The sequence below is a fragment of the Hypomesus transpacificus genome, chromosome 18, assembly GCF_021917145.1.
Source record: "Hypomesus transpacificus isolate Combined female chromosome 18, fHypTra1, whole genome shotgun sequence".
In the NCBI taxonomy this organism is placed as follows: domain Eukaryota; kingdom Metazoa; phylum Chordata; class Actinopteri; order Osmeriformes; family Osmeridae; genus Hypomesus; species Hypomesus transpacificus.
The window spans coordinates 11459340-11468084 of NC_061077.1; the positions used below are offsets into that span (position 1 = coordinate 11459340).

Here is an 8745-nt window from a genome sequence, read left to right on the forward strand (position 1 = left end):
ACGTTTGTTCTCCAAAGCCACCGCGAACACCTGAGGTGGAATAGAAGGTCTCTTCAGCAGGTCCCCAGGCTCAAGGGGAGCATGTGTTTCCCTGCCTCGCTCCGCCTCCTCCCCCTTCCCCCGCAGGGTCAATGGACCTGTTCAGGGGCAGGGACCACCCCAGCATACTGCACTCCAAGTGGCAGATTGATGGAGAGGAAGAACTAAGTCAGGGTGACCGGGCGCTCCAATCTTGAGCTCTCATCTCCTTCCTTACTGTCACAGTCCCAACCTCTCAGAAGGGTAAGGGCTTTAACAGTGCGGGGCAAAGTTAGCTTGGCTATTTCGCCATCCACAAACACAAGGAGAGAAGACCAAATGGCCAAACAGGAAGTAGTCATCCTGGTTCACATTGATGTCTGTGTTAGTTATTGACCCAAATGACTGTACTGAATGCCTTTATGGTCATGCTGTCAGGACCGGACCTGTGTCATGGCACGTATTGCTTCATGGAATCACACAGGAACTTTAAAACGCAGAACTGTCATTTTAAGGGCCTTTGTAGTGGCTATTGGTCATTAATCTTCAATTTCCCCTGGGGGATGAATAAAATACCTATCCATTTATCTGTATCTATCTATTTCTGGAATGTACTTCAGGAGAGTGATAGAGGATCAATGTCACGCTCTGTATTGCTTGTAGAAAAGCAGGGGAGTCTATGTTTAGTGCTGACTGGACAGGAACATGTCTTGAGTGCCGTAATGGCAGTACACATGAGTTTACATATGTGTGTTTGTAAGTGTCTAGATTTTAATGTGTGTTTGGGTCAGGGTATGAATGTGGCATCTGTGTATATGTTTTTGATACTTGCACTGTGTGTGTGTGTGGGCCTGTCTGTGTGTGTTTATCAGTTTAGCTCAGCGTTAGCCCCTTTTTGCTCTCCAACCTGGTGTCTGCGAGGCTTGTTTTCTCACGGTTACTTTGTCCCCTCTTCCGACCCAACTGGGACTGCAAACAGCTGCCTGGATGCAAACACACTGCTCGCTCGTTCACACGTACACAGGCATGCAGACACACACACACACAAACACACACACACGCAGGCAGGCACACACACACGCAGACAGGCACACATACACAGGCAAACACTTGCATGTTGTTACCTTCCTGTAGTCTGATTTATCACAGCTGACTACTGTATACACTATACCCTCGCTCCCTGAAATTCTCCATGCTCTCCATACAGCATATTCTGTCAACATCATATCATAGCCTGTTCAGTAGATTGTGGAGGGAACAAATCTTGAAGCTATTTCACACTAAATTAATGGTTTGATGTTGACAAATAGGACATGCTGCTGGGTAATGTAGTCCTATATCAAACACTGCTCTGGATAATGTAGCCCTTGATAATGTAGTCCTATATCAAACACTGCTCTGGATAATGTAGTCCTGGATAATGTAGTCCTAAATCAAACCCTACTCTGTATTATGTAGTCCTATAGGAAAAGGCATGCTCCTATTACTCACGGCTGCTGAACACGGACATGTCCAGACTTGTTGCCAGACAGTGGTTTAGGAATGTCTCGACCCTAGACACAGAAAGCTTCCTCACTCTTTAAGTGCCACTTGTGTACCACTGTTTGTAATTGGACGCATGATTGTAGTCCTCGTGTCTGTAATCTGACAACCCCTTGTTCTCAATCGAGTGTGTTGATATACGTGCATGGGAATGGACGGAAGACATTGACAGAAAACGTGGATGATATATATAGTGTGATTTTTCAGTAATAATGGTGTAAATGAGAGGTCCAATGAGAGCTCAGTCTGGTGCATGGGCCAGGCCCCGCCTCCACACTGCCCTGCTCAGGGCTGGGCAAATCAAACACTGATGTAAGGACACACAGTGCCCCAGAACTGTTGGAGGAAACATCCAACTTTCACACGTTTCCTCCGCATCTCGCTTTGGACAACCTCCAACAGCATCAGTCTTTTGTGTGTGTCTGCGGGTGTGTGAGGTTCAACATAGGACCAAAAGGCCCAGTTAACATCCTTCTAGTTCTATTTGTCTTCCACCATGATCCCCTCCCAGTGTGTGTGGCCTTGTTGGCAGGTGTCCCAGGGGACAGCAGCATCAGTGTCTCAGTATGACACCTGTTGGCTCAGCCCAGAGCTCTCCTGGAGAGGAATGTTGTCTTGTTCTGAGCCTCAGCTTGTGTGCCAGTCGGCATTAGGATGGCTGTGCCATGTTCAGCCTTTGGCTGTGTGTATATGTGTGTGTGTGTGAGTGAAGGGATTTGATACGGGGCCACTGTGTGTGACGAGGCTCTTCCTCTTGGAAGCCGACACACACAAAGGGACATTGTGACCCACAAAGCCCCAGGCATCAGGAGGAGGGTGCTTCTCTGGGCTAAGGTCCACTCTCTCTTCTGGCCAAAATCGACGAAGCTAATGCAACCCTTTATATTCTCAGGGCGTGTGGGGGTGTGTGTGTGTGTGTGTTGGCTTGTTTGCGTTTAAATGTCAGTGTACTTTGTGACGACTGTGGAACTTTTGAAGGAGGACACTTATGTGGACCATGTTGGAAAGACAGGGAGTTTTCCAGCTTAGATATCTGCCAGTCGTATGAATAGGCTGTTTTGATGCTTTGATTGCATTTCTCACAACATGTTCTGTTCTATGTTGATCTTATCAGTGTTATCATGTCAACTTTAAGATATGTTCGGGGTTGAATCTATTAACAGGCATATGTGTGTCTGCGTAGGACCATGCACTGTGCGTGTGTGTGTGTATGCATACCGAATCCTGTCAATGTCAGACAGGTCATCTTTAAGCATGTCAGAGTCATGACATTCAAGACCCAAACACTTCAACACTGCATTCAGTGCATACAGCCTGTCATCAATCTATTGTTAGTCTTTGCTGAAATGTTGCTGAAAAAAGCAACATCCCATCTGGTTTCCATCCTGAGATGGCGCGTCTGTGCTTCTTGTCTTGTCCTCCGTGCCAGCATGTTGTGTCCTTGAGTTACCTCTGAGGAGAGGAGAGACCCTCTATCTGTCTCTGCATCCAAATCACCCCATCTGGCACTGTCGGTCCACAGACACATCAACACACACGCTTAGACATGCACACACACGCACTTAGAGCTTCAGCCATACACACACATACATACACATACACACTCATACACGCTAAGACACGTACACGCATACACAGTATATCCTGTAGGATTTTTTTTTTTTTGAAGAGGGGGCAGGTCTGTCCGAACCCCCACCCCCCACGGCAAAATCAACATAGCGGAAACACTGCATACACATGCCTAGACACCCACACACACACGGACTCAGAGCTTCAGACCGACACACCCATACATGCTTACCAAAACACACACACACACAGAGCCTCAGACATACACACTGTTCACACACACAGAGCCTCAGACATACACACTGTTCACACACACAGAGCCTCAGACATACACACTGTTCACACACACACAGAGCCTCAGACATACACACTGTTCACACACACACACACACACAGACAGACCCACACATGTATGCTTACACACACAGACCTGCTCAGATACGCTTTCGACACCCTGCGGAAATCAGGCCTGAATGTGACCGTGTGAAGACAGTGCTGGGAGAGTCTGAGAGCAGATCTGCAAACCAGCTTGTTCTCCATTCACTCACGATTGGAAGTGATTCACTCACGATTCGCTTTTTCCTTTGGGACCCCCCTCTCCCCCCACACACCCGCCTTCCTCCATGTTTTTCGGGTCTTCCTTCCCTGTAGATCAGCCTGATGACCCAGAGCGCTGTGTGGAGCCTGTACAGGCCCACAAGATGAGTTTGTTTCTGTCTAGACGTCCTCCCTCTCGGAATCTCATATTGCATCTGTACAGACCCTCGTCTCTCTTCTGTCTGACTTCCAGAAGGCGCGCCGGACTGTGCCACCCACGGCTGCCATGGCAACTGCTCCGTGACGCATGACGGACCCAAGTGCTACTGCAGCTCTGGCTACGAGGTCGCCGCGGACGGCAGGGCGTGCCAAGGTGAGGGGTGCTAGGCTCGGCTCGAAGTTCAAAGTTCAGTATCTAAATACACCATGCTCCCAGACATTTGCAGGTAGTTGTGGAACACTTATAAACCCGAAACTTGATCTGAGGGTCACATCATTCTAGCAGAGACGGACAGATGAGCTTCCACGTTAGCTAATTTACTAATTGACCAGGCAGCTAACTAACCAGGCAGATACCTGGCTTTGTACGTGTCCTCTGATGAGAGGGCATGAGTCAGGTGACACCAGCAGATCCATGAATGACGTGTGTGTGTGTGTGTACTGCATGTTCTCCACTCCACAGACTTCAACGAGTGCAGCGTGTATGGGACGTGCAGCCAGACGTGCTCCAACACTGAGGGCTCGCACAGGTGCAGCTGTGTGGAGGGCTACCTGCTGCAGCCAGACAACCGCTCCTGCAAGGCCAAGAACGGTAGGAGAGCCCTCTGAGAGGCAGGCAGACACACAGACAAGCAGGCAGGCAGACATTAGGAGAGGCAGGCAGACAGACACACAGACAAGCAGGCAGGCAGACATTAGGAGAGGCAGGCAGACATTGAGAGAGGCAGGCAGACCTAAACACCCTCCAACATACAGGAAGCTGTACATCGAGGTATTCCCGCAGACAGAAGTGCAAGCTTGATTTTCCAGATATACACACACACGTGCGCGCAAACATGCACACACCACTTTTTCCAATAACACTCGTGCATGTATAGCATGAGTCTTAGACCTGAGCTAGACCCGAGGTCAAATCCCCATATCTCCGTCCGTATCTGAAAGCGTGTCACGCTGTATTCCATTGGTCTGATCAGATTTGCATGGTGTGACACTGTCTCTCATGCTGTAACAATTGAATTAAAAAGGGCCGGGGGGGGGGGGGGGGGGGGGGGGGGGGGTCAGGTGTGGATGTGTGACTGGCTCCCTCGTCCTCTCTGTAAGCTCTACCCATCTCCCTGTAATGATGTCTGACTCTCGTCTCTCTAAATCCCTCCCTCCCTCCAGTCCCGGTGGGCCGCCTCCCCATGCTCCTGATCGTCAACCTCCACAACATCCGCTGCACGTCCCTGTCGGGCGCCCCCTCCCGGCTGCCCGCCATCGGGACCAATCAGACCATGGCCATGGACTTCATCTACGCCGAGGAGACGGTGTGCTGGGTCACCCTGGGCGACACGCCCGCCGCCACCCAGCTCAAGTGCGCTCGCATCCCCGACCTGAAGACGGTGACGGACGTGCGGACCATCAACATCTCCCTCAGCCTGCACCGTGGGTGTTGACTTTGTTTGTTCCATGAGGCAGCTGCCATGTTTGTTTGTGTGGCCTGTATTGTTCCCCTTCGGGTTTTTTTCCGGTGGGTAAACGTTCCTCGTCATGTCACATTAAGATTCAGCTGTTGTTCCGCCGGGTGGGCGGGGAGGGGGGACGGGACGACAAGGGGGGGGGGGGGGGGGGGGGGGGGGGGGGGGCGGGGGCAGGTGGGGGGGAGTGGTTGTAATGTGATCGAAGGCGTGACGCGACCCCAGCGTCTCGCAGCAGAAAGCTGCTGTGCCCAGCAGAAATCCTCTAAAGGTAACTGTTACAGAACAAGGGTGTCCCTGACAGCCCTCTAAATCATCCTATGCGTGGGGGGGGGGGAGGGGGGATGGCGGTTTGTCGCGCTGACATTCCATAATATGATACCGATAAAAGTTTATGCCCGCAGTCTTGTAGCTGGCAAGATGTGTTGACATGCACACAGCACCGGGCCCTGATATACCCACCACAGCGTGCAGTGCAGCACAGTGTATTCACTGTGTGTTTACAAGTGTTACTTTCTTGATTTACTATTTTCAACGACCACTTGTAAACGGCCGGGACCAGATCCATTCTAAACAGCCTTCCCCATATAGATGGACTCACTGATCATGACCAGGATTGGATGATGGCCGTTTGTGATGGATTCTTTTCCCAGGATGCTTTTCTGTGAATCCTCCCTCCGTGTCCCGGGCGAGGATGTGCTACGGCCCCACCCTGATAAATGATGACACGGGACATTTCTGGCCTGCAGTACTAATGTCCTCATAGCCACAGGCACTGCAGTAACTGATACCTTCATTTCTCTTGGGAAATACTGGCATTCCCCTTTACTCAGCCCACCCCCTCTCTCCCCGTCCTCGTCCTCTCTCTCTCTCTCTCTCTCTCTCTCTCTCTCTCTCTCTCTCTCTCTCTCATGCTCATGCTCATGCTATCTCCCTTTCTCTGTTTCCCACCTTCATGTGCACACACACAAACACACACACACACACAAACACAATGTCTCCACTCCACTCTCTCTCATTCGATGGACACGTGATTTACAGCTGGATGTACCGTCTGACAAGGTTTGTTTTTGTCTGCGTGGCTGGTACTCTGAGAAGAGTGATCAGGAACATAGACAAAACAACAGGCGTGTGTGTGTGTGCCTGTTTTTTTTATTTTAGAAGGGTGAATCTGTGTGCCTGTCAGTGTCTGGAAATATGATATATATATATATATACATACATATATATATATTTTTAAAGGATCAATATAGTTTGTCCCCTGGCGTATGTTCAAGATGTGAGTATTAGTCACAGAAAATCCAGACATGAAGAAAACAAGCTCTGATTTGGGTGTCGGCCTAGAATGTCACAGTTTATGACCTACCTCGTACATGCCTCAACTCATGTCATCATCTCATCAAATGAGTCTGATATAATCACCTTTGCTGGAACCCCGAGGGTAGTGCAAACAGTCAATGTAAAGGTATTGTTTGCCAATTTAAATGGCTGTCAGTATTGTCTGACTTTCGCAATTCGGCCCTGTTAGTCTTCGCAACTCAGCTTTGAAAAGCAGCCTTCCATGAGGTGAACTAGTAACGCAAGATGGAGAGAAAATAGCTGAGGAAAAGGGGTTGCTGGGAGGGGAGGGAGGACAGAGGGAAGGAGAGAGGATAGGGGGAGGGAGAGAGGATAGAGGGAGGGAGAGAGGATAGAGGGAGGGAGAGAGGATAGAGGGAAGGAGGGAGGATAGAGGGAGGGAGGGAGGATAGAGGGAGGATAGAGGGAGGATAGAGGGAGGGAGGGAGGATAGAGGGAAGGAGGGAGGACAGAGGGAAGGAGGGAGGATAGAGGAAGGGAGAGAGGATAGAGGACGGGAGGAAGAGAGAGAGATATGGAAGTGAAAAGAAATACCGGAACAACAGCTGAGGGAGTCTGCGTTGAGGTGAGCATGGTGTGTGCGTGTGCATTGCCCTGCTGCAGTGGTAATGCAGATGGAATTTACATTCATTTGCCAGTGAATGTCAGCGACACGATCACATAATTCCTCGCTCCGGTACAGTTCTGTCAGGCTACTCTGCAGTCATCACACACACACACACAAACACACACACACACACACACACTCCTTACCCTGCCCCTTTGACCCACATACTACATGCTCTCTTGAGTGCCAGCACTCTGCTTTCTGTACCGTACACACTGTAACCTACTCATTTATGTATTCGTGGCATTCAGGCAGACTCAGAAGAGAAGCTGGAATGACAGGGGAGTGTATGGGTCTATAGGGGCTGAGATTGTGACCTGGCACAGAGGGTCTGAACCCTGTTAGAAAGAGAGAACTGTCACACAGATGGAGGTCCACAGATTGTTCCTATGGGTCAAGGGGGAGACTTTGTAGGAAGGCTCCCGCTACAGATCAACTAGGTAAGGATCAACACATGTAACTATTGAGTCGGTAGTTTGTATTTACACACACACCGTAACACACACCCGTCCTTGTTTTAGCCACGTTAGCAGGTCACACTCCTGCCTGTTGCTATGTATAGATCTAGAGAAGGACCCTGGTTTCACACCGTGTTTTGTTGTTGTGATCTATGTGTGTATAAATGTGTGTGGGTGCACACATTCCGAGTGTATGAGTGCTCCAGATGTGGTTTGTCAGGGTCCTGATGGTCTGGACCGCAACGCACACACGCACACACGCACAGCACATTGGGGTAGTTCCTGAGCAGCAGGGTTCCTAACCCTCTGAATCTTCATGGGTTGTCTCCTGCCTGCTGGCCTGTCAGGTTTCCCTGGGCCGTCAGTTGGCCGCCTTCTCATGCCTGCTCCTAGTCGACGATAAGCCTCTGAAAAGACAGAGGTCAGAAGGGTCTTTTAGTGTGTGTGAACCTCAGTGTGAAGCCTATGCATGTGCCCAGGCCCTAACTGACCAGTACACATACAAAGATACAATCCAGCCATTGACCACAGGGGATGGAGGCTGATGGAACACGGGTCCCTGGGAGCCACTTAGTCTGGGGCTGAACTGCACCCCTGTCAAAGGAGCAAGAGAAAGGTGCCTGTGTTGAGGGAATAGGTGTCACCTGGTTTGTAGGTGAATGGAGCCTGTCCGTGCGTGAGTGTGAGTGTGATGCATGTGTTTATGTGGGTGTATTTGTGCGTTTATTTGTGTGTGTGCGTGTGTGTGTGTGTGTGTTGGCCATCAAGACTGTTTCTTCCTGGCAGCGTAAGGTGGGTGTTGAGGGCAGGAAGTTGCAAAGGTCCTGGAAGGGGGAGGGGGGGGCGGGGGGCGTAAGGGGCGGAGCTTATTTAGCATTTACCAGCAAGCTTGCTTTCCATTTACGAGAAAACGAAAATGAGTTCAAGGAGAAGACGAGGAGCTTTTATTTTTCTATCTGATTCAATGGATTGTGCAACA

At 50.1% G+C, this 8745-nt stretch overlaps 1 protein-coding gene across 1 annotated transcript in view; it reads left to right on the top strand.

Moving 5' to 3' along the window:
- lrp1ab (low density lipoprotein receptor-related protein 1Ab) overlaps positions 1 to 8745 on the top strand; it is a 79402-nt gene that overhangs the window by 23800 nt on the left and 46857 nt on the right. Inside the window, exons 4-6 of the mRNA XM_047039379.1 lie at positions 3920 to 4039; positions 4349 to 4477; positions 5050 to 5310. Coding sequence (XP_046895335.1) covers positions 3920 to 4039; positions 4349 to 4477; positions 5050 to 5310 — 510 coding nt within the window. The remainder of the gene's footprint in view (positions 1 to 3919; positions 4040 to 4348; positions 4478 to 5049; positions 5311 to 8745) is intronic.